The 26,184-nt window shown below is 27.5% G+C and overlaps 4 protein-coding genes across 5 annotated transcripts; 2 read left to right on the top strand and 2 right to left on the bottom strand.

Moving 5' to 3' along the window:
* The first annotated feature begins 5,335 nt into the window (after nt 1-5,335).
* LOC133033049 (uncharacterized) lies at nt 5,336-6,635 on the top strand. Its single transcript, XM_061107588.1, has one exon. It carries the CDS (start codon nt 5,928-5,930, stop codon nt 6,405-6,407), a length of 480 nt encoding a protein of 159 aa, XP_060963571.1. The 5' UTR covers nt 5,336-5,927; the 3' UTR covers nt 6,408-6,635.
* Nucleotides 6,636-7,187: 552 nt separating this feature from the next.
* LOC133028957 (small heat shock protein, chloroplastic-like) lies at nt 7,188-9,351 on the bottom strand. The gene is made up of 2 exons (XM_061107589.1): nt 8,825-9,351; nt 7,188-7,650 (listed from the first exon to the last, which is right to left on the bottom strand). The coding sequence occupies exons 1-2, from the start codon at nt 9,090-9,092 to the stop codon at nt 7,205-7,207; spliced, it is 714 nt and encodes a 237-aa protein (XP_060963572.1). The 5' UTR covers nt 9,093-9,351; the 3' UTR covers nt 7,188-7,204.
* Nucleotides 9,352-18,325: 8,974 nt separating this feature from the next.
* On the top strand, nt 18,326-20,796 carry LOC115716622 (protein IQ-DOMAIN 17). 2 transcript variants are annotated; one of them, XM_061107614.1, is made up of 5 exons: nt 18,326-19,003; nt 19,090-19,326; nt 19,409-19,627; nt 19,704-19,835; nt 19,934-20,796. In XM_061107614.1, the coding sequence occupies exons 1-5, from the start codon at nt 18,866-18,868 to the stop codon at nt 20,627-20,629; spliced, it is 1,422 nt and encodes a 473-aa protein (XP_060963597.1). In that variant the 5' UTR covers nt 18,326-18,865; the 3' UTR covers nt 20,630-20,796. The 2 variants fall into 2 exon arrangements, with proteins under 2 accessions (XP_060963597.1, XP_030501317.2); XM_030645457.2 differs by having other exon boundaries at nt 18,328-19,003; nt 19,087-19,326.
* Nucleotides 20,797-21,099: 303 nt separating this feature from the next.
* On the bottom strand, nt 21,100-23,710 carry LOC115716621 (growth-regulating factor 2). Its single transcript, XM_030645456.2, has 4 exons — nt 23,319-23,710; nt 22,898-23,071; nt 22,325-22,775; nt 21,100-22,223 (listed from the first exon to the last, which is right to left on the bottom strand). The coding sequence occupies exons 1-4, from the start codon at nt 23,611-23,613 to the stop codon at nt 21,452-21,454; spliced, it is 1,692 nt and encodes a 563-aa protein (XP_030501316.2). The 5' UTR covers nt 23,614-23,710; the 3' UTR covers nt 21,100-21,451.
* Between the last annotated feature and the right edge of the window lie 2,474 nt (nt 23,711-26,184).

Raw genomic sequence — 26,184 nt, 5'->3', positions numbered from 1 at the left:
AAAAATTTGAAACAAATTAGGCAAAATAAAAAATTGAGTAAGAAATTAATCAATCACCCATAAAAAAAATAATATTTTTTAGACATAGGAAAGTAATGTAATAAGAATATTATTTATAACCTGCATAGATAAAACCTAAACGGTTTTTAAACAATGTGGGACTTTTAAATTGTTTGTGTGGTTTAGTTTTCAAACAAAATAAGAGAATGTGTTAGAAATTAAGAAAAATAGGAAGAAAAATTTATAAAATGACACATAAACTCTTCTTGTGCTTTCCTTTATATATATATATATTGATTTTATATTAAAAAATAATTAAAGGGCTTTTTTTATAATTATTTTAAACTTGACAAATATTGAAAAGTACAAAAATATATTTTATATTCTTTTCAAAAAAATTTGAAACAAATTAGGCAAAATAAAAACTTGAGTAAGAAATTAATCAATCACTCATAAAAAAATAATATTTTTTAGACATAGGAAAGTAATGTAATAAGAATATTATTTATAACCTGCATAGATAAAACCTAAACGGTTTTTAAACAATGTGGGACTTTTAGTTTGTTTGTGTGGTTTAGTTTTCAAACAAAATAAGAGAATGTGTTAGAAATTAAGAAAAATAGGAAGAAAAATTTATAAAATGACACATAAACTCTTCTTGTACTTTCCTTTATATATATATATTGATATATTGATGATTCTGTTTTTAACACTCTATGTTAATTTAGGATTTCCCAACATAGGTTAGGTTCGATAATTATTATAACTATAATACACGCCACCATATGAACAATTGAGTTATAATTTAGGATAATTCTACAATGCACCCTCTTAAAAGGGGTGCATCGGTGCACGCCTATTTATTTAGACATCTGCAAGAATTTTTTAGTCCATTTTTTTTATAGTTGTGTACTTTGTAGTTATTTAAGACACTCTGCAAAATTTTGAGAAATTTGAAAAAATTTAACATGTCAAAAACATGGTTCAAACAGTCTGTTACACGCGTGACTCTTTTATTTTATATGCATGTAAAATAATATGTTTGAACACTATTTTTTATATTGTAAATTTTTCTATTTTTTTTTTTAAATTTTACACGATTATAAAAAAATTAAACTAATTTCTTTTTTCTTAAATACCAAAACAAATAAGTGATACATCAGTATACCACCTCTTTTTGAAAGGTTTGTTATAAAATCGCCCAATAATTTATTTAAGTACCATAAATATAAAACAACCCTACCCCATTTGAAAACTTTAAATAGAGAGAAATAAGTGTGTGAAATTGGGAGATATGTGTAAGCAATGACAAAGAATAAGATTATATATAAAGAGAGAATATCTCATAACAAAAGGATTGAAAGAAGTGAGGTGGGATGCTTTTTTGTGTTCTTTGAAGCATTTCTACAAACATATGGACCCCAAAACCTCCATCAATGTTGTCTATTCACAAAACACTATAATGATTTTTTGACTAATCATATGACTAATTAAAATTAACAATATTATTAGGTTTAGTGTCCTTAAATTTTTCTCTCCACGAGTGTCAAAAAGATTAATTTACAATAATTATATGTAACACTCTCATAAGTTTTTATTTCTTTAAAACTTAGTTCAAAGAATCAGCCTCCATTATGGAGCCTTATAACATATTATAATCTTTTCTTATTATATTAAAACTTTAGTTAAAGTGTCTAAAGGGTTACAATTTTATTTCATCATTTTACTAAACAATGCAAAATGAAATTTGATGATAATAATCAACTTTAATACTTCTAATTTTTTAGTAGATATATTCATATTTTTAAATATTATATGTTTATATACAATACCCAATTTTTTTTTATACAATTTACGTACTTCTCAAAATGTTACAATTATATATTTAGTTTTTTTCTTTAGAATATATCTTAAAATTAAATGCAATATTTTATCACTATACTACCGTCTAACATGTTAAAAATATAACATTATTGTGTAGGAATTTACAGCCTTATCCCTACACCAACAAAAATCTCATTATACTATAGTGTATTACCAAGGTCATTATTGACCTTTCCTTGTTCTAAGTCAAGTTTAGACACAAAACGACCACATAACTTGTGTCGTATCCACATTCACAGAAAATATTCTTGTCAAGTAGAACTTGCTCGAAACTATACAAATACACACACAATCAAGCATACATGAAAGAGCAGAGCACAAATTCAAAAAACAAAGTAAGAAATTAAGACAAAACACCTAAAATAATTTCGAAGTTCACCCTAAATCCAGAACTACATCTTCATCAAACTGTCTCAAAGATTAAACTTGAGTTTCCACTAATCAACAATCGCGATTACACAAAGTTGACTCTCTTTCCTCTATTTCTTTCAAAATAAATGTTTTACATTTTTCTTTCTCACAATCTAACTCTTTGTTTCTCTCTTTTACATGTACTCTCTCCTCACCATGAGAGCTTTACTTTCTCTCTATCTCTCTTGGATCTTGGAGCTAAAAGTGATTTTTCTAGGGTGATAGCTTTTGAAACTTTCTGATAGGAGTGTTTATTGAACTATATCCAATATTTTTATGACTATTCAGATCTGATTTCATTATATATAGGACGTTACATTTTACTATCCGATCTGATCCAATTAATTTCAGTCATCCAATTGATCAAACATCCAATGAATATTGGATTGGATCAGCTATATCTATTGAATGTATTTCATGTATATCTATTAGTTTAATTCAAGTTTATCCAATATTTTAGACCTAATATATATTGAATTGGATCAGATTCATTTAATATTTTAAATTCAATATCTATTAGATTGAATTAGATCCATCCAATCCAAAAAATAAAATAAAATTTTATTGTTAATTTTCATATATACATATATATTTTTTTTTTTTTTCGTATAACAACATAAAATCTAATTACTCATTCAAACTAAATAAAAATATTAATTATTTCGATTAGATATTAAATGTATTGGATTTTTAAACACTCTATCCTACATCTAATCCGGTCCACTTGAATACTCAAAAATAACATCCAATTTGATCCAATCAAAATTGAATATTTAATATTTGGCGGTCAGCTGTAATTGGATCGACTGGTTATCATTAGATTTGATCGATTAGATATTAAATGTATTGGATTTTTAAACACTCTATCCAACATCTAATTCTGTCCAATTGAATACTCAAAAATAACATCCAATTTAATCCGATCATAATTGAATATTTAATATTTGGCGGTCAGTTATAATTGGATCGACTGATTATCATTAGATTGGATCAATTTATGCACACTCCTACTTTTTCATCTTAATTTATAAAGTTGTATTGAGTTGTAATCCCAAACTGAGGTTAGTGTAACTAACTTCTAATTTTGATTATGTTTTTATTCCGCTGTAAGAGAGTTGTATTATTTTTGTTTAAGTGCTATTGTTGTACAGTAATTAGAACTGGTTTTAAGTGGAATTTAACCAACATATTGAAATATTGAGAATATTTATTGTCAAAATGAAACATTAGTATATGCACAATATTTTAAAAATAATGACAATATTTAGAGGAAGGAAAAAAAACAAAGATAAAGTACAAAAATACATTATTTTCATAATATTGAACATTTTAACCACCATTTACTCACAGTAATGATTTTTATTCATTCAACAAATTAATAAAAAGGACTTCACATGATTGTGAATTCTCGTGATGACTTTCTATATATTATTATATAGTAGAGTAATTTACGGCATAAGTATCTAAGTTTAACTCCCAGTCGTAAATAAATACATAAATTTAATTTTTGACAGTAATAATACTTAAGTTATAATTCTAGAACTTTTATAGGTACCTGACAATTACTAATAAGATTATGACACGTGGATAATGACATAATATTTTAACGGTTAGATACCTACAAAGTTTCAAAAATATAATTTAAGTATTATTACCGCCAAAAATTAAACTTAGGTATTTATTTACAACTTGGAGTTAAACTTAAGTATTTATGTCGCAAATTACTCTTACATGGTATAATTAAAAGACACGATTATGCCACGATGAATATATTGTTACCATTCATTTTAAATTAACCTAACAAATAACAAAATTTTCGTATCGAGCACCGAGCGGGACTAAATTTGTGCCCTAAGTCTTTATGGATAACAAAGAAAGAAAGAACCAACTTGATACAAGAACAAACTCTATTCTAGGTGGCCCTAACTAGGTAGCCAAGGCCATAATATTGCTTTGCTTTGCTTGTAGGGTTAGGTAATGCGTTTACTTAAAAAGACTTAATAGGTTTAGTCAACTATTTCAATAAAATTTGTACTTTTGTTGCAACTAGGGTTTTTTTTTTTATTATTATTTGCTAGATAATGACTTTGAGATCTTTGTCTTGTAATTTTACTTAAATTATTATTATTTTGATTAAGACATTAAAAAATAGTGGAGGTCCCACTATACCTACGAGCACTATACCAAATATAATATATTTATATATTTATAAATCATTCTAGTCATTTTTTAACAACCAAATAAAACTTGGCATATACGTAATAATTTCATCCCTATAACTGCAAAATAAAAAAAGTTAGTGACTAATTTTATATACTAAGCTCTTTATTTATTAACAAAAATATATGTATATTTGTTTAAATGGAATGGTTTTAAGGGCTAAAACAAATTCTATTTAAGCTCATTATTATAATAGAAACCTAATCAAAACATGGGCTTATTTAGTGTTATTATATTCATTCAATTGCAAAGGAACAAAACAAAAATATTAGTTGGAATAATTAATTTAGCCTTAGTCCACCCTTGAGTAATCTTCTTTGACATCACCAAAACCACATATGTATATAAATAAAGATATTTAATTTTGTTAAAAAAACAATAAAATAGTATTATTGTTATTAGAAATCAAAGTGTTCAATATTGCAAGAAATGATGTTTTAAGAGTAGTTAGGGATTTTTATTATTAATTATTAAATTCAATAAATAAAACTTAATATTGAATTGCATGGATAATAATATGTCACTTAATTATGGTGTTGGATAAGTTAAAATGTCTTAGGTATAAAAAAAGAAGTTATAACTTTACGAGTTAAATCAAATACCGATCAATAATAAGTATTATTGTTAGACACTATTAATACTTAACACTATAAAAAGATACCATCTTGTAAATGGTTATTAATTTTTTATAATAATTATTAAATTAAATATATATGCAACCCGATACTTCTTTGTTTTGAAAGTAAATATAAAATTTTATTATTTTATTAAATTAACCAAAAGATAACATTGTAATTATTCCTGTTGAACACTTAATTTGAAAAAAAAAAACAAGATATCCTATCAAGACTATGAACAACCAAATTTAGTAGATTTTTCTCTTTTTTTATTTTCATTTTAAAAAGATCTTTTCCATTGGCCCATGATAAAGTAACACCTATCTAATCACATTAAGCCATTTGTCCACAAAGTAATACATATATAGTAGTTATTATTATTATTAAGAGCATTCATATTGGATACCAGTAGTGTCTATTACCACTAAAATATGTCGTCTTACAATTAATTAACGATATTACTTAAAAGTTATTTTAGTAGACTATGTAGAACTCGATACTTAATTAGACCAATAATAATATTAACACATACAAAAATACTAAACACCACTTGTCTTATAACATTTCTTTATTAACAAACATTATAAAACAAGACCAAAGTTTTAAGTAAAAGTGTTTATATAAACCGACTTCTCTTTCATATTCGCACGCGTGTGGAATTTCTTGTCAAACCTTTTTTGTTTATTTTTTTTTTTTTATGTATATAATGCTTCTCTACACATAGTTGTTGTAGCTTCTTCTTTCTTCTTCTTCTTCATATTCATAAACTCTTTTCTCTCTTTCTTTCTCTTAGACATGGGAAATTACTCATGTACCCTTTACAAAAGATTGGTTTACAAAGACAAAGTTATAAGAGTTATGAAGATAGATGGGAAAGTGTTAAGTTTCACAAAGCCAATTCTAGTACAAGATGTTCTTGTGAGAATTAATTATGGTGTAACTAATAATATTAGTTTATCTAAAGAGATTTTATCATCAAAGAAGCTTCCACTTGATTATGAGCTTAAATTAGGTAAAGTTTATTATGTTATTCCTTTTTCTTCTTCTAAATCTAATAATGAAAAAAACCCTTGTGGGATTTCTTCTTCTATGGAAGGTAATAATAATTTAGGTGGTGTTAAGAGAATTAAGATTGTTATAACTAAGCAACAATTGAAAGAGTTGTTAAATAAGAAGATATCAATGGATGATGTGGTAATTTCTAGTTTGGAGAATGACAAGTCTAATTTCAATGGTAATTGGAAACCAAAGCTTGAATCAATCCCTGAAGAGTGAAGAGCTTTTTATAATTATTGTAACATGTGTTTTTGTTTTAGATGAACAAACTCAAAATAACTTTTGTTGTTTTTGATGTATATGTAATTTGTCTATTAACAAAATAATGATATATAACATAGTTTTTTTTTTCATGGTTTATTATTGTTGATGATGATTATACTTGAAAATATGTTGAAACAGAGGAAAAAAAACAGGGGAAAAATAACTGAAAATATAGTTTGTTTTTTTTTTTATTACTTTTATACCCACTTGCTTTTAATTAATAGAATCTATTGTCATTAGAGTTTAAATTTTTTAATTCAATGTAATTTCTTTTTTTATCATTTTAGTAGAGTAGTTTAAGAAAGAAAAAAAAAATACAAGTGAAATAAGGAAAAAAAAAACAGTTTTATTACATTTATCATATATTTATACACAGTGATGGACCTAAAAAATTTTCTTTGTGGGAGCTTTTTATTATTAAAAAATATTTGTACATATATTATAATCATTTTTACTAGATTTATTTAATTTTGTGGGATCTTTTTTACTATTTTAGTCTATAATTATCAAATTAAAAAAAAAAATTTAATTTTTTAAAAGGCAATATTTTTGCTAGCGGGAGCTAAAATAATTGGGTCCGTCCCTGTTTATACAGTTACTAAGCTTAAAACACAGCCAAAAAAAACAGAGGAAACAAAGCAAAAACAAAACTACTTATTCATATTTCTTCTCTTTATCATATATATACAAACAAACCAAAACAAAAAGCTACAAACTTATTTGAATATATATATATATATATATATATAGTTTCACTGAATTTGAACATCAATAACCTTACGTTCAACCTTAGTTTTAGGAATAGAAATGTAAAGAACACCATTCTTTAACTCACCCTTAACCTTATCTTTCTCACAATTATCAGGTAGTTGAATTCGAGTGTTGTAACAACTAAAGCTTTGACCTAATGAAGACCAAGACTCTTCTCCTTGTTGTGAACTTTGTTCTTCTTTATGTTCTCCTTTAATTACCAAAAAATCATCCTCAATACACACTTTCACATCTTGTTTGTCGAGCCCGGGCATGTCGAATCGAAACTTGATTTGATTGTCTTCGTCTTTGATGTCCCACGGTGTTCTCACCGCCCCCGTGGGGCGGTTTCCGGTAGGCGATAACATCATTGTGTCTTCGAAAAGTTTGTCCATTGTGTCAAGCATTTGCCTCATTGTTCTCATTGGTGACATTGGGTCTAACAACCCTGCAAAATGAGTATTTCAAAATTTTTTCAATAAAATGATTTTTCATCTAATTTAAGAAATATATCTGCAGTGACGGATTCAGAAATTTTATTTAAAAAAATAAAATTAAAATATTTAAAATGTATAAATTAAATACTGAAAAATAAGGGATATAAATAAAAAAAATTACATAAAATACAAATAAATAAATGAAAATATAATTGAGGTCAAAGTTTTCAAACTAATAATATAAAATATTTTGTAAAATAACATTACTTAATTTACTTTAGAGTAAATCTATAGTGGTTATACTATAGAACATTATTTTGCTAATAAATTTTTTATAAAAATATTTTTACAAAACACTCAAAATCGAGTAGGGCCTCTCAATGTAATATGTCCTAAGAAAAGAGTGTGAAACCTCTAACAACATCACCACAATCCATTAATACAATTTTTTTTAATATAATTTATTTACAATTTTTTTTGTCTTTATTTATATATGAACCGATGTAATCCCACTCTGAAAATTATACTGCAATCGAGAAATTATGCCTATAACAAAATAAAAATTTCTGATTTCTTTTTAGAAAACAAAATTATGATATTTTTCAATATAACTTCTTTAAATATGGTATTTTTGCAAATTAATAATTTGAGACCTTGGCCTGTTAAACCCTCAAAAGCCCATTTCAAAAAAAAAAAAACCTTCAAAAGCAAAAACCCAATAAAAAATCATTATATTTATTGAAAAGAAAAAAAACATGACACTAGCTATTATCTTAACCATTCATTGTAATAATATGTTTTAAAAGATTAAGATCATATCTTACAATAATCCTACTAAACATTACATATATTTTTTTTTTACAAAAGTTACTTTTTGACCCATCATGTGAAACATATTTCATATTCTAACTATTTCACATGTTTAACTTTATTTTTTCCTTATTTCATAATATATGATTGGAAAAAAAAAATCATTTTGGACAATTTAATAGCTTTCAATGGTTAAAATCTTGACACTAATCATACCATAATATATAAATTATTTTTTACCAAATAACTTTATTAACATACTTGATATGTGAAACATATTTCATATATTTAACCATTTCACTAGTTAATAATAATTTTATGAAGCTTTATCTCAAAATTAATAAAAAAATAAGAAAGAAGTAATTTTTGACTTACCAAAAGGTGAAACATCCATGGCCAACTTTCTAGGCCTCTTTTCAACAGCTTGGTTAGTAGTAGAGCCTTGATTAACATGAACATCGACGGCGGTGTCCTGGCCATCGCCGGAGGCCTGAGCTCTCGCCGCCGGGACTCGGGATTTTCTAGAAGGAAATGTGGCCAAGCAAGGTGCAACAATGGTAGAGTTAGAGTGTAATTTGGCTTTGTTGAGTGGCAAAGTGTAAGAAGAAAAAGTTGGTAAAGACATCAATGTTGTTGAAGCCATATTGAGTATGTAATTGGGAATGAAAGTAAAAGTTGTGAGTTTGTGAATGTTTGTGTGAGTTTTGAGATTTGATTACTTGTACTTGGGAGTGTTATAATTGTGATTATAAGGAATTTATAGACATAGAGTTTGGTTGATTTGAGTTAAGACTAGAAGGTTTGAGATGGGTCTTGAATTGTTTTTTCAAATTATTTGTTACAACAAAAAAATGGTGTGAAACTTCTGGACCATACACTTGTGTCATTTTCTTTTGGTTCCGGAGAAATCTACACTTTTCATCCATTTTCATGAATTTTGATACCTATTATTATTATTATCCATTGGCAAATTGGGTTTTGTCCTTAGTTTTGACATTGATTTAGTGAAGTTAAATCAATGCAATAATAATAGTGATCATTTACTTGTAATAAAAAATGAAACATTGTTATGGGTCACTATTGTATCTTATATTATTATAAGGTAACGCTTATAGGGTTAGTTTAGCACAAATATATTGTGAAAAAAAATAGTTGTAGTTGTTAGTTAAATATTTTCTATAATTTTAATTAAAGTAAAATAAATAAAACTTAATATTAAATTATACCAATAACAATATTATATTTCACAAGAATACTAGACTGCCCTTTAACATATTTATGAAAAATAGTATAAATTCAATTCTATGATGAGCTAGTTAATTATTTCACTATTTTGCTAGACTTTAACTATTAAGGCACATACTCTACTAAATGGCACAATTTTTAGAAAAATTAAAAGCTGCTTTTCAAAAAAATTGTGACAAAAATGTATGTGGTAAGCAGTTACAAACTGCTTATTGAAAACTTTATGAAAAAGCTACAGCTAAAAGCTAAAACTATTACAACCTAACTTTTAGAAAAAACTGTTTTGATTAAAAGACTCTATAATAAATTATTTTTTATTAAAAATTTATTTAATTATTTATTATATATTACAAAAAATAAAAATATTTTTTTGAAGGAAAAAATATTTAAAATAAATCATTTTTAATTTTTAATTTTATTTTAAAAAATATTTTATATTTATATTTATATTTTTATTATTAACAAACAATACCAACCTAAATTTCTTATAAACTACAATTTTTTCTTTTACAAGTGAAAAAAATATAATTTAAAATTATTAAAAATTATCTTTATCAAATTCATATAAATTTATATTATAGAAAAAATAACTGAAAATATATAGAAAATAAAAAATCTATATAACATATTTTAATATATATTTGTAATTATAATGAACTAGATTAAAATATTATCATTATTATAATAGAATCTTAAAAACAACACTTTGAAATTTATAATTTACTAAACACTCAGCTCAGCTTTTTTCCACAGTTCTGCTACAGCTGTTTTTCCCCACAGCAGTTACAGCTGCTTTTTTCTACAGCACAACTGTGCCAAATTAGCCCTAATTACAATCTCCTATTATAATTTTATTAGTCAACCTCCATATTTAAAATTATAATATAATGTGAGAGAAAAATAAATAAAAAATATTAAAGCTCATTTTTAAAAATTATATAATTTCTCGAAAACAAAATAGAAAAGCTTATATTTTAAGCTTAATTTTTTTTTTTTTTAAATATTAAGGGTGTATTTATCATTTTGGGGTGTAAATAAAATTTCTCAAAAACAAAATCGAAAAGCATATAACTAAAATACAATAAAACCTTTTCTTAACTTATGTGTGTTGAACTATTGATATAATAATGAGATAATTACATAAGGCATTATATTTTGTAAAAAAATTATATTTTTACATATAAAGAATTTTTTTTTTTTTTACATTTTTACGATTTTCTATAGAAACAACACGAAAACAACAAGAAAGTTACATAAAAGTAACATGAAAATAACATCTAAATAACAACAAAACAACAAGAAAGTTACATAAAAGTAACATGAAAATAACATCTAAATAACAACAAAACAACAACAAAAAATAACATACAGATAACAAAAAATTAACAACAAATTAACAAGAGTACAACATAAAAGACCGTATTTTCTGTAAATAAAATAAAAAAAATCATAAAATTATTAAAGATTTCGTGAAACCGTATCTTTCGTAATTTTTTGTTGTTTTTGTGTATTTATGAACTAATCTTTATAATAATTGGCTAATTAAGATTTTTTTCCTCTTGAATTTTAACATGTACCAAATCATACCCCTTGAATTTTAAAGTCATTCAAAATTCTCCTAAACTATTGAAATTGTTGGATTTAAGGACTTTTTTCTAATATTCGTAAGGAAAGTCTAACATGGATAAAAATTTAGGAGGCTTGATTTGGTACATATCAAAGTTTGAGGAGTATGATTTGGTAAATATCAATATTTAGGGAGCATGATTTAGTACATAGACAATCACAAAATTACTAAAGTTAAATGAAATTAGACAAATGTCCTTAAATCCAATAATTTCAACTGTCCGGAAGAATTTTTAATGGAAAAAAAAAATTCAAAAATATAATTTAATATATGTCAATGTTTAAAGACAAAAATTCTAATTAGTTAATTATAAAATAAACAAACCATAAAAAAACAAAATAGATGAAGAAAAAGTAAAGATATAGGCTGAGCTTTTATAGAAATGTTATGAATTATAGATATAGATAAATTTTGCTTATACTATATTTTATGTTAAATTTTGCATCCATTTTGCATCTATATAAGATTATCATTTTATCAAAATATGCTACCCTTTGCAAAAATGGAATACTATTACTTTCATATCACTTAATGGTTATTTTCAAACTGTTGTTGTGTATGGTAATCTTGCATTTTTAACTCAACAATAAAAAAGTTTCTAGTGTTTAGATATTTTATTTTGATATGGTTCAATTTTAATATTCTTGTGCTGATGACTGTTAATATATTAAATATGATTGGAAAAAATTATTACATTTTGATTAATAAAAAAATAAAAATAAGGTTGAAACTTATGAAATTCCTCCACTACCATCACTACTACTAATACTACACAACCTGTCAATGGTAGTACAAACCCTAGCAATACATTTTTATTTTTGCAATGTATTTTAAAAAGTTTATAAATATACAAAATAAGTAGAAAATTGAAAAGAAACAAAATATTACAGATACCACATTGTTTATATACATATAAATATATTTAATAGTATTGTATATAAACAATTTTACAACAAACACTCATTGCTATTGCTATAAAATATTTGAGACATGAAAATAATTTTGAAATACAAATAAGAACTTTGAAAAATGTCTTGAATTGTTTATTATTATTATTTAAAATTTATTAATTGTCTCTAATTCAAAAAGACTAATGTACCCATAAACTAAGAAATACCTCTTTTTAGGGGTGGGTTGCCTATTACCACATAATTTACATTAATATAAGGGGTATAATAGGAATATCATCTATAAATCATCTATAAAAATTAGTATATCTTAAATAATATAGAAATAAGGATAAAAATTAAAACAAATAAAATAAACTAGACATATAATGTAATTAGAGTGCATATGAAACCCTCCAAAAAGAAATCAAATCTATAACTATATAAAAAGGAGAATGTGGCTTTGGGCTTCCCAAAAGTAAATTACAAAATTCTCCTTTTCTTTTTTTCTATCTATAACCTTTATAAAAAAAAATATTTTTGAGTTCCACTAAGTAAATTACTTAATTAACTTTTATTTAATATTAAACTACAAAAAATAATAAATTGTTCTTTTATAACTCAAAAAAAATCTAAGTCAAACAACCATACATATTGTAATCTTTTTTTTAAAAAAAATTATTTTTGAAATCTTTTTATATCCCACATTTAATTAATGAATAATAATTGATCTTTCTACAAAATAACTTAAAAGTATATTATTTTATACAAAAAATTTTAAAAATTATTTCAATTGATGGAAATAATTTACTTATTATTTTATTAAATAAAAAATAATAAAAAAAACACAATTTTAGTGATATAAATACATATATATATACTAGTAAAAAGTTACGTGCGATGCACGTATACTAAATTTTATGCTAGTTTTTTTCTACGTTATTAAAAAATGATACAATTAAAAATTAAAAAAAATATCATTAGTTATTAGGTTCAACATCATTACCCTTACCCTGTGTTCATTTTTAAGGAAAAAAAATATTTATGAAATAATAATTTGTTGGAACGCGAGTACAGGCGAAATTCAGAAAATATAGCATTTATTAGTAGAGTATTGACAATTTCAACAATAAATTAACTGATTGTATACTTTTTTGTCTGCTAACATTAAGCTTTTGATATTTGAGTGGTGAACTCTTATTTGTCCGCTTTTCAAATTTTTCTAACACTCTTATTTTATTCTTTTAACTTTCTGTAGTTGGAGTGATGTCCTTAATTGTTGTATATAGTGTAGTCATTTATTCACATGTTTTCAAATAAAACAATAGATATACAAAATAAAATTAAATATAACTAAGCTCATATTAAAATCAATCTCACCTTTCAATATAGTAAAAGGTTTTTAAATTGATTCATTCTCACTTAATAATAATTGTGACAGGCCTAACAAATAATAATATTATGTTACCTAATAACAAAATAGGAATCCACCAAACAACATTATGTAAATTTATTCCAGGTATAATTATATAAATCTATTACTCATTGAAGTCTATAAGAAACTCTCTAAAAAGCTCACAATACGAAATTTCACAACAAAAATCTAAAAATGATCAACTATGTAGCAGGAATAATAATACAATAACCAAAATTGCCTAGTCATATACAGTCTTAAAACTTAAAAGAGTGGCATTATTCATTCAAGTTTCGACTAAGTGTTTCTGAATTTGAGTTATAATATTGTGTCATGTGTTTATGTCCAAATATTATGTGTCTCTGGCTAATCTAGTGAAGAAGATTGAAGTTTTGATTCTTAATAAATAGAATGAATATAAGTGTATACTTTGTAGTAGGTCATTATTGTGTCATTTTTAAGTTAATGTGTCAACTTGAAAATAATTCATTAAATAAACAGAATGGAGTCAATCTAAAAATATTTTTCTACCTTAATAAGTAGAGCTATAGAAAACAAACTCAGTAACTTTTTGAGTGTTAAGAAATTGTAAATGGTTATAAATTTAGAGTAAGTAAGTTGTGTGTGGCAGCTGGTTAAAGAAGCCGAAATTGAGGTTTATGATTAGAAAGTAGAAGCACCGCTAGAACTTTCCTTTGTTTGAAGTAATAGTATAATAACTAATATTTTTTTATTACATATTAATAATTAATTCAAGATGAACTTTTCAAAGTTTTTTTGAAACATCGTGGGAAATATAAATGCAATACTTTTGCATCTTTAGCAATATATATAATATATAATATCATGGCATAAAATTTAATATATAGCTTTTTACTTACCATGTATGGTCGACACCTCAATTGAATAGAGTCCTATTCAATTAGTTTCTGTTTTTCGTGTCTTGATTTCAGATTATAAGAAATTATTTTTTTTCTTTGGACCTTGACCACTTAATCTATGATCGTATAGTTTTAGAATAAAATTCTTATATGATCGTAGATGTATATTTATGGTATTGTTTATTAATAATTAAGATATCAAATTAAATATTTTAAACCATAAATTTCTCATAAACCATTTTATTTTTATTAATAAATCATTTTATTTTTAATATAAATATACATCTACGATCATAAACTATATTCGGTTCCCTACTCATCCTTTCAACCTCAATTATCTCTTTGTGATTTACAACCAATTTTGTCATTTTTTTCACCTACAAAATTAAATTTATTTAAAAATCCACCCCATATATATCTATTATCAAACTGTACATATATACAAAGGCTTGATTAGTTTAAAATTCAAAAAAGTTTTATGTTTCTGAAAATTTAAAAGATGAGTCCACACGAAAATTTTTGATTGGTTGGTAGTTTTAAAAAATCTGTTTGGTTTGGTTTTGTTTTTACTTTTTAATTTTTAAAATTGTATTTTTAAAATTAATAAACTATTTTATTTTTATTAATAAATCATTTTATTTTTAATATAAATAAAAAGTCACTCATGAATTTTTCATAAATCAAGAATTATGTTATATAGGCACACTTTATATAGAATATAAATAATTATATAATATTCTTAGCTTTTATTTATTTATATATATATCACAATTGGTATTCTTTTTTTTTCGTCTCTCAATGTGATTCTTTGAGTGTGTTTAATGAGAATATTTAATGCTTAATAATCTCTTCTCATTCTTTCTTAGTTTACTATGATTTTGAACTACATTTGTGTTTTTGCCACTTTTTCTATTCATTGTGATCTTGAACCACAATGAATTATTCTAAATAATATAAAGAAAATGGACGATTATTTTATATATATATATATATTTTTAATTTTTAGAGTTATAGTTGTGATTATATATAGAGTTGAAATATGCTAAATATCAATTCAAATATTAATAGGATTTGTTTTATTATTATTTTATTATATATAAATAATATTTTATTATTTTATTAAATAAAAATAAAAAGTCACCCATAAATTTCTCATAAACCAAGAATTTTAGTTATATAGACACACTTTATATAGAATAGATATGTGATAATTACTTTTCTCTCCCTCACTTTAGATTATTAAAATAATAAATTTACAAACCCATCTATTGATGTGTGAGGGCCATAACTTTTACTAAAAAAATATCACACTTAAAAAAAATATATGTATTTTCTAATTTCATAATTGTAAAGTAAAATAGTAAAAAAGCTCTACAAAATTAATTTAGTATAAGTGATTATAATTTTTGTTTAATTTTTGTTTATTTGCACTTTAAAAATTTATAAATGCACTATATTTTAATAATTTTTATTTTAAATAAAATTTATAGCTGTATTTATATTAGTTTTTTTTTATCAAAATTCTTTCAATTCAAATTGTTAAAAAATAAATCTATCAAAAAAAATTAAATATTATAATAAAAAATTAAAATAAAAAATTATGCGAAATTCTATTAGAAAAAAAATAAAAAAAAAATTTATATAAATTTGAAAAATAATTATGACTTTTTTAAAAATAAATACAACAATTAACACAAAATAATGTGAGAAAAATAAATCAAAAAAATATTAAGAGTGATAATTAAAAATTATTTTAAGTTTATTTTTTATATACTTATTATACATTATAAGAAATGTCACTTTTACCAGCACAATTCACTACTGCGCTGGTAAAAGTAACTTTTACTTTTACCAGCGCATTTCGCAAACTATACTGGCAAAAAGGTCAAAGTTTTACCCGCGCATATTGGTAGTGACTAAAATCTAACTTTTTTCAGTGCATTTACGCACTGGGAAAAGTATTTTTTGCCAGCACTTTTTATTTTGTGCTGGTAAAAATTCTAATACCAACGTTGATTTGCCAATCTCTTTTGTCAATACATCTGAAGTAAATTTTATTTTACCAGTGTAATACTAAACTTTTGTCAGCACAAAAATATGCTGGCAAAAATAACATTTCTTGTAGTTAATTTGTGGAATGTAAATACAATTTTTCATATTTTTATAATAAATGAGTCCCTTCAAAATAAAAAGTCATGTTGAATACACGTGCGGAGCAGGTGTGCCTCCGACTAGTATATTAAACAAATCACATATCATTATATAAAAATGTTGGACAACCTGAAAAATGTCTTATACTAATGCTCTTATATTAATCATCAAACATAATATTTATTTAAGAGCACTGCTATTTATTTCGAGTCTCTCAAGCTACATGACACATCTGTCAAGCAACAATCATGCCAAGTAGTTCGGGAGGCTCGATTAAATCGGATTATTTTTGTTTATATAATCACTTCATATGTCACCAACAACACCAAACCCAAGGAGAGTAATGTATCTTTCTAACATTAACTCCTCTTTTAATCTCAAAATAGGCCCATACTACACTTACCATAGAAAAGAAAAACACACACACAAAAATGGACCACTTCTTCTTTATCAAGATTAGTTTGGAATTGAATAGAAGAACCAATACTTCTTCTTCTTCTTCTTTTTCTCACTTGTCACAACAAAGGTAATCAAACCAAGGTTAATAGATATGGGCATCACAATTCATTAGTATCAATCATTTTCAAACATTTATAACACCTCTCATCATGATCATATATCATATCCTAAAATAGTAAGCTCTTCTTTCGGAGTATTTAAGGATTACTTACTCAATATATTATCAAACTTATTTTGCAACTAATTTAAGAAAACCCCAAATAAATAAATAACAAAATGTTGAAGAACATAATCATATAGAGTTTGACTGGTCTGTTCTGCTCTGCTTTACCAACTGGAAAAGGCAACAAATTTACAACATTAAATAAGCTTTTTGTTTTGTTTGTTTTTCTTTAAATTGTATGTGTTTGTTTCTTCCATTATTCCTCCTCACTGTAAAGTACTTTACACCACACCCCAAGAAAACAAATTCCTTCATTCTTCAAGTTATATTACAAAATTAACCCCTGAAATTACACGTGTCAGTTAACCATTGGATGATTTCAAACTCTTAAACATATACTCTTCTTTTCTTTCATCATAACTCATAACCATTGGCTCTTTAAGTCTTGTAATTGAAGGGCATGAGTTCAATCCCAACCTAACATAAAATGTACATATTTATGTACCTATGCTAAAAAAAAATAACCAATCAAAAAATAAAAAATAAAAAAATGTGAGTGTCAGTGCTCTTGCTGAACACTAACACTCATATTATTTATTAAAAATTCAACAATTTAAGATTACATGAACCCACATTTCTAATAGCTACACTTATAACAATTCTCATTAGAGTTATACTCGTATTCATAATAGTTATAGTTTTCTTTTATCGTGATAAAATTCGATATTTTTTCTGATAAAATATGCACTTATATGTCATGTGTAAACTTGATCATGTCTGTGCCTAAGACTCGACTCGCTTAATAAGATACTTAAATTACAAAAATGTGATTGAAAGTGTAGGAATGGAAATGTAAACCAAACTTATAATTAAGGGAATACTTTTAAGTATAATTTTAGGATAATCTCAAACTCTTTACACGTGAATTTGAAATTCACTTAATCTCAACATCCCATTATAGATTATATAGAAATATTGTAAAGAATTCAAAAGAAAGAACTCAACAAACTCAAAATAAAGAGTTGAAAAAATACAAACAAAACTCCCTCCAAAAAACCCAAAACACCTTCAACAAAAACTCTTTATCAAATATATTAAAGCAAAAGACCAAAGACATATATATTAAAAAGTAAAAGCTATGGCTATGTTACTCATTGCTGTAACTATTTGTATAATTTTCTCTCTCAGCTTTCATCAATTTCAAGGCTACAACAACTCAACAATTCTCTGACACCAAAACATTAAATTTGCTCCCATGCCACTACAAAACAACATATTCTTTTACTCTTTTTTCTAATATATTATTATTATTATACATTTGTGTCCAAATATTAACGTTATAAAATAAACAAACATGACTAATTCAGTTCTGTTCTGTTTTTTGTTTCTCCTAAATGCATGGGATGTATGAACTAGAGTTACCCTTCTTTCCATTCTTCCTCATCCACTTGTACATTTAGACTACACTTCATAATTATTGTTCCTCTTTAATATGAGTGCCTATACCATTTAAAGCACCAACCCAACTACTCAATTCCATTGCCTTTTCTTTTTTAATGTTTCTATAGTAATTTTACACTTACATTTTCATGGGGAAAATTGGTGGAACAAGCTCTTGGTTGACTTTGGTCAAAAGGGCTTTCAGTTCTCCTTCTAAGGATACTAATGACAAAAGAACTAGTAGAAGAAGAGAAGAGGAAGAAGAAGAAGAAGAACAGCAACAAAAGGTATATATATATATTTATATATGTTGGTTTGATTCATGTTTTGTGTTTATGTCTTCTGAGTCATATTATGTCTATTTTTGCAGAAGAGAGGAAAAAGGAGATGGATTTTCAAGAAACAGAAGCTGAATCAGCAAGAAAAGAAAGCTACACAAAATTGTGAAACAAGGACTATAACAACTACTGCTAAGATCATTACAGCTCCTTCTTCTTCATCATCACATGCTCTGGCTGTGGCAATGGCCACAAGAGCAGCTACTAGACCTTCAATGTACATCAAAGACTTGGCTGCCATGACTATTCAGACTGCTTTCAGAGGATATTTGGTGCTAATTCTTTACTTAAAACTCTCATTGAAGTACATTTAGTTAATTATGTATTTGCTAATTCTTGATTTTGTTTGAGTAGGCAAGAAGAGCTCTTAAAGCTCTAAAGGGGTTAGTAAAGTTGCAAGCTTTGGTAAGAGGACATAATGTTAGAAAACGCGCTAAGATGACCCTTCAATGCATGCAAGCTCTGGTTCGAGTTCAAGCTCGGGTTTTGGATCAACAGCGTAACAGAAGACTTTCTCTTGAAGAAAACTTTGATTCTGCATTTTATAATGTTAATGCTAACAGAAACTCCCTTGTAAGAAAATCAATTACACTAACTACTCTTATGTATGTATGTATTATATACTCATATTCTTAGTTGGTTGATGCAGATCACTAGAGATGAAGATGATCAATATTCAGAATCATCAGAAATGTTGGAGCAAATTGAAGCCATGATAAGGAAAACAAAAGAAGCTACAATGAAACGCGAAAGGGCTCTTACTAATGCCTTTTCTCAACAGGTTTGGTTCTTAGGATTTAGCTTTGGAAAACATGTTAATATCTTCAGAATCATGTATATTTTATGTTTTTCCTGTGTTTTATTTTTTGGCATTGAAAGATGTGGAGAAGTGAGTGTTGTGTGGACCAAGTTGAAAGTGAACCAGAACCAGAAGAGTACTGGACTAGGAGGACAAGTAGTCAAAATAAGCAGTGGGAATTGAGCACAACAAGAAGAGCTTCATGTGATCATATCATAGACCCAATTAAAACAGTTGAAATTGACACATATCGACCTTACTCTAATAATAACTCAAACACCAACATACTACCCCACCACAGATCACAAAATCACTATCACCAAAGGCCAAAGAGTTATTCCTATTGTTACTCCACTCCTCCTCCAGCCCAACTCCAATACCAATACCAACAATTCATAACTCCAACACCATCACCTTCAAAGCCTAAAAACCTTCACAGCTTGACCAACACTATCAGCCCTCGTTGTACATACAACACACCAACAACACCCTACAACTACATGGCTGCAACGGCCTCAGCTAAGGCACGTTCGCGTTCTCAAAGTGCACCGAGGCAAAGGGGCTGCTCTACTACTGTGACCCCAGAAGCAGGGCCATCAGCTAGAAAACGACTATCATTTGCTGTTGCTGATGAGGCGAATGGAAGCCACCGCACCAGCAACAGCAATAGCAACTACCAGCAGCAGAGATCGAGTGTTTCATCTCGTTGCTCGGACAGCGAGACTTCTCCTCTCAGAGGCAATGAGTTAAGGCAGCAGAGAAGGTGGGTTAGGTAGTAGACTAAGAGATGTGTCCTTGGTTTCTGCAATGAATTGTAATGGCTTGAAAAAAATGTATGGAATGTTTCTGTTGCTACTGCACTAACATTCCCTTTTTCTATAATCATTATATCATTGGTAAGATAATCATAATAATAATAACAATTAAGAAAAAGTAACCAAAATGCAGATATATAAAAAGAAAAAGTAAGTAGTAACCATGTGGTTGCCGGGTCCCCAAAATCTTCTTCTTCTGCAAATATCCCAATCTTATTAATATTATACAAATGTGGACCAACACTTTATGCACAATGCTCAAGATATCTCTTTTCTAAAACAACACCCTTTAATGAATACAACTTGGTTTTTAAGTTAGCATATAGGTTGTTCCCATGGCTAGATTAATCATTAAAATTAACAATTGTTGCTTAACATGATACATTTCATGAGATTTGACATTTTATCATATGTATATATACAAATATATATAAATGGTAATCAGTAGAAAGTTGAGACTATTATTAAGTCAAATGCATACATAGTTTTTTCTTGTCTAAAGAAACACAGACAAAGTAAGTAAGCCTCAAAGTACAGTCCACACAGTAATGCTTTGGCACTAGCTTTAACTTAAAGCCATTAACCATTGCAAGAAAGAACAAACATAGCAATATACACAATCTTGGCAACAGAAAGGGGACAGAGTATTCTAATATAAAGACAGCAAAGAAAAATAACTCTACTTAAATACACAATCTCTTGCTAAAAAGTAACTTGCTTGATCAAAATCACAAACCAAATAAGGACCCTTTGTTTTGTTTTGTTCTATTGTTTATTCAAACTTTAAAGCAAAGCAATCTCAGCTTTCACCTTTGAAATTCCAAGACCTGGGCTACTACAACCACTGCTATCAGATAATGAAGTGACTGTTTTTTGAAGAACCCCAGATGGTGAAGAAACAGCAGTAGCCTGTGGACTACCCGAATCTCCATTCCCGACCGCGAATGGCGAAGATGGATCAGATGCAGCACTAGTTGTTGTTGTTGTGGCAGTCAATGAGCTTGATCTCAAAACCTCAGCCAATGGACCACCTGGTGGTGAACCTGCAGGAGCCCAAGATGAATCAGGGGTCAACCAGTTTGACACATGTGGTTTAGTACCCATCTCATCATTGATGGCGCCATAACCCCCCATTGAGAGAGTGAGTGAAGAAGGTGAAAGCCTCCCTTGTGATGTAACAGAACTTTGGTTAACACTACTACAACTACTATGAGTCATGTTTGTCTTTGACCATGCATCAATGAAACTTCTTGGGGTCTCAGAATTGGTCTGTTGCTGGTGATGATGATGATTATTATTATTATCCAAAGACACATCCTCAGGGTTGAGAAACATAGCACACTCTCTTTCCTGTTCAACTTCTCCTCCTGTACCAAAACTCCCATAAGAATTCAAGTTCAGAAATGGCTCCTCTTCACCATGTTGGTTAAAGATAGAAGAACTATTGTTGTTGTCACAGAAAGAAGACTTTGAAGAAGATTGCATCAGATGAAGCCATCTTGGATCAGATGCAGCCATAGTTACATCTTCACCTTTCATCATCCACTCCAAACTCCTTCAAATATTCAAAAATCACATAAATTACAAACCAAAACAAGTGAAAAAAATCACAAGTGAAAAAAATCACAAGTAAAGAAAAGAAGAACTCAAACCAACCTTGCTTCCTTATCTGATGGCATAGATTCAAAAGCTGGTTTGTCAATAAAAACAGGAGAAGGATGGTAAGGGAGAGCAGTAGTAGAAGATCCAAGGAAGTGATTTTGATGACATTGAGGATGATTAGTAATACTAGAATTAGTAGTAGAAGTTGCTAAACTTGCAGAAGATGAAACTGAAAGAGTATGTTGCTGTTGCTGCTGTTGTTGTTGTTGATTGTTATCAAGACGAGTCCTCTTACTATTGTTGTTGTTGTTGTTGTTGTTGTTGAGTTGAACTTCCACATGCTTTCTTGAACGGGGACGACCTCTATGCATGTGACGCTCACAGTACTTTTGGTCTGGTGCCACATCACGAGAACATCTCCATTTTTTACCATCAGTTCTTTTACATCTCCCTGGCTCAGCATCTGTTCCATTTGAAAATCTCAACTTGTATTCACTTCCCCCAACTGTAAAATAAATTAGTAAACAAAAAAAAAAAGGTTTTAACACAAACCCAGAAAATCCCAAATCTCAAAATATGCTAATGACATTGATTGAAGAAAGAAAGAAAGAAAGAAAGAGAAATTACATGGGTAATGGATTGGGATAGCTGAACCAGACATAGTTCTGTTAAATGGAAGAAGAAGATCAAGTGGAACAGGTACAGATGCCACCATGTACTTGAATATCATAGCTTGTCTTTCCAACTCTCTTAACTGTGCATTAGTGAAAGGAAAACCCACAGACGCCGCCATGAATCCACCTAGAAGAAAGTGAAGAAAGAAAAATAAGCCTAAAATATCAAATACCCAAAATCCCAAATGTCACAGAGATTCATAAAAACATTTCCTTTCTCCACTCAGTAAACTCAGCTCAGAAAAGGGTCAATAAATATCTATCCACTCAACATAAAGATACAATCTTTAATTTGGGGGGAGTTTTGTATTTGTACAGAGATATTAAAAAACAGAAAAGTCTTTGGGTTTAGATATTTATAAAGAAAATCAAACCTGGGGATCTTAAGGCGGTGGTGTAAGAGACAGGAGCCGCAGCAGAAGGAGCAGAAGGAGTAGCAGTGGTAATAATATTAGAAGAAGAAGAACAATATATATTGTTATTGTGATTAGTCATAGGTGGTGTTGTTGGTGTTGTTGTGTTAGAAGTAGTAGTAGAAGAAGTAATTGTAGGACCATTATTATTATTATTAAGATGATCAAAAATCCCAAGTTGGGAAGATTGAAATGGACGGTTGTGATTAGTTTGATCAAGCATCATCATCATCTTCATCATCATCATCATCCTCATCGACTTATTAGGCAATGATTCTCTACTCTGTATCTCTACACCCAACCCAAGAACGTGACTACTATTTGTACAAGTTTTAATATTTATTATTATAATAATTGTTGTTGTTGTTGTTGTCTTCTTCCTTGTTTGTGAAGCCAAAGTTATCCATTATTAATTATCTTACATTAAAACCCGTAATAACAATGATAAAAACAAGTAAAGACTCAAACTTTATAACTAAAACCAACTCACTTTCCTTATTTGGGATTCAGACATAAACCCAAAAACCCAAAACACACCCCAAATCTACAGACAAACTTTTTGATTCTCCAAACATAATAAAAATGATTTCTTTTTAGGTGGGTTTTCTCAGATTTTAGGACACGTTAAAACCCATATCTTAGTTTTTATTTTTAATTTTTTGAGTCTCTGTTGTTTTTGGAGTAAGTGAGTGAATATGGGTTTGATATGGGATTTTTATGATAAGAGTGATGGGTTTGCCGCCATACTCAAACCTCTTTGCTTTGCTTCCATGCTTCCAACATTCGCACGCCATACTAAAAGACAAGTTATACTAAAAAAGCAACCATTTTTTCATTTAAAACTTTATGTATTTTTATTTTTCTCTTTCATAGTTATTATATATCTCCTTTTCTGCATGGAAAAAGAAATAACAAAATTTCTATTGTCATTTATTAATATTGGAAATAAATAAAGAGACATTTCAAACTAAATAAATAAACAAAGAGTGTCCCATAAAATATTTATTATTATTTCATTTGGGCACTCCCACCATACCAAAAGTAAATATAAATTAGGAAAAGATAAAAGCATAAGTGGCCGGCCAATGTTGATTTTTATTTTTCACTTTATTTTATTTTATGTGTCATTTAATAAAGTCATTAAACTCCTCTCAATATCACTGGAATTTAATTATTATTTTGTAAAAAATTGGTTATATTTCTTTAAGAAATTATTCTATATATTATTTTTTAAATTTATAGTTTGGGTTGCTCTGATAATTTTTTTAATAATTTTTATGTGGGTTGTTATATAAATTTTAGTTGCGATTTATGTTACTTCGCTAGTTACTATAGGGTTTTCATGTAAAATTTTGTAAAAAAATATAAAAATAAACTGTTTTGAAGTATTATAATAAAAAAACTCCTATTTCTTTTAATCGATGATATATTTTTTATTTATTTTTTTTTAAATTTAGTTATATTTATTTTATAGGATGAGGTATAGTAGGGCATTTTTTTTTAACTTTTTTTATGTACTACCACTATGGCACTTTTAAATAATTTAGTGTTAAAATTAGAATTTAAACTAAATTGTATTTATTTTAAAATTTATGAATGTTGAGAATCATGGGATTCCATCTCAAAATTAATTGGCAATGAGTGGAGTAGCCCATGTTCTTATATATGGCTCAATTCTCTATCATTTATTCCATGTGGGACAATGTCCACAATATTCCCCCTCAAGATGATGGTTATTTTTTGCTCATCAATCTTGAACCGTATCAGAGTAGACATGGTCACTATCTGTATAAGTGCGGATCGGATAGGATCACTTGCCCGCAAGGGATATGGTTCTGATACCATGTTAAGAATCATGGAGTTCCATCTCAAAACCAATTGGCAATGAGTGGAGTAGCCCATGTTCTTATATATGGCTCAATTCTCTACCATTTATTCCATGTGGGACAATGTCCACAATAATGAAAAATATAATACCGAAAAATAAAGTTTAAACAATTACTCAATTTTATTTTATTTTTTTTGCTAAAAAGACAAAAACACTTTATCCAAAAGACGATAAGATGTTGGTGAACACATGGGGACTCACCTCTCAAAAATTAAGGAAGTTTTTACAATAGTGATCTAAACCCCATCTAGCCAGAGCATGAACCAAATAATTCTGAGATCTAGGCACCCAAAAAGGTAGAACAGAAGTAACAGACAACAGACCTAAGAACTTAGAAAATAACATGGACAAACTCCAGTGAAGAGCTATAGAAGACTCAACAGCAACAACCACCCTTTGGCAATCTGTGACAAGGTCAGCATCATTGATTTCCAATCTCATCAACTTCTCTAAAACACAAAAGGTCGTAAACAATTCACCATGAAGCACAAAAAGAAATGGTAACTAAGAAGCAAACAAAGTCAGGATACCATTAAAGTCATCCTAAACCACCACTCCAACAACACCTAAACTCCCTTGTTGGGATTAAACTCATTTAACCTATCAAGTCAGTAGGTCCATCTATATGTTCATTGGATGAATTTGAAGAAAGTTGTTGTTATTTATAACAGTTGGCTTTAATACCAACTTAAAGAGGACCCCACCAACAACTATAAATAGATGTGTCTCTACTCTTTTAAAGGAGTTTTGAGTTCTAATATCCGTTCTCTAATCTCCAAGCTCATACTTTAGATTCAGTTTAGAGAGAGAGTCCAAGATCATAGTGAGGGTGTGTGGAGGGATGTAAAAGGGAGTATCACTCTTTAAGTGATTTCCCTTAATGTGACATTTCTTTGTAATACTTTACTATGTTGAGTTGTAATCTTGGGCTCATTCTAT

This window comes from Cannabis sativa, unplaced genomic scaffold (assembly GCF_029168945.1).
Source record: "Cannabis sativa cultivar Pink pepper isolate KNU-18-1 unplaced genomic scaffold, ASM2916894v1 Contig2, whole genome shotgun sequence".
In the NCBI taxonomy this organism is placed as follows: domain Eukaryota; kingdom Viridiplantae; phylum Streptophyta; class Magnoliopsida; order Rosales; family Cannabaceae; genus Cannabis; species Cannabis sativa.
Note: the sequence above shows the minus strand (reverse complement) of the source record. Positions and strands in the feature narration are given on the sequence as shown.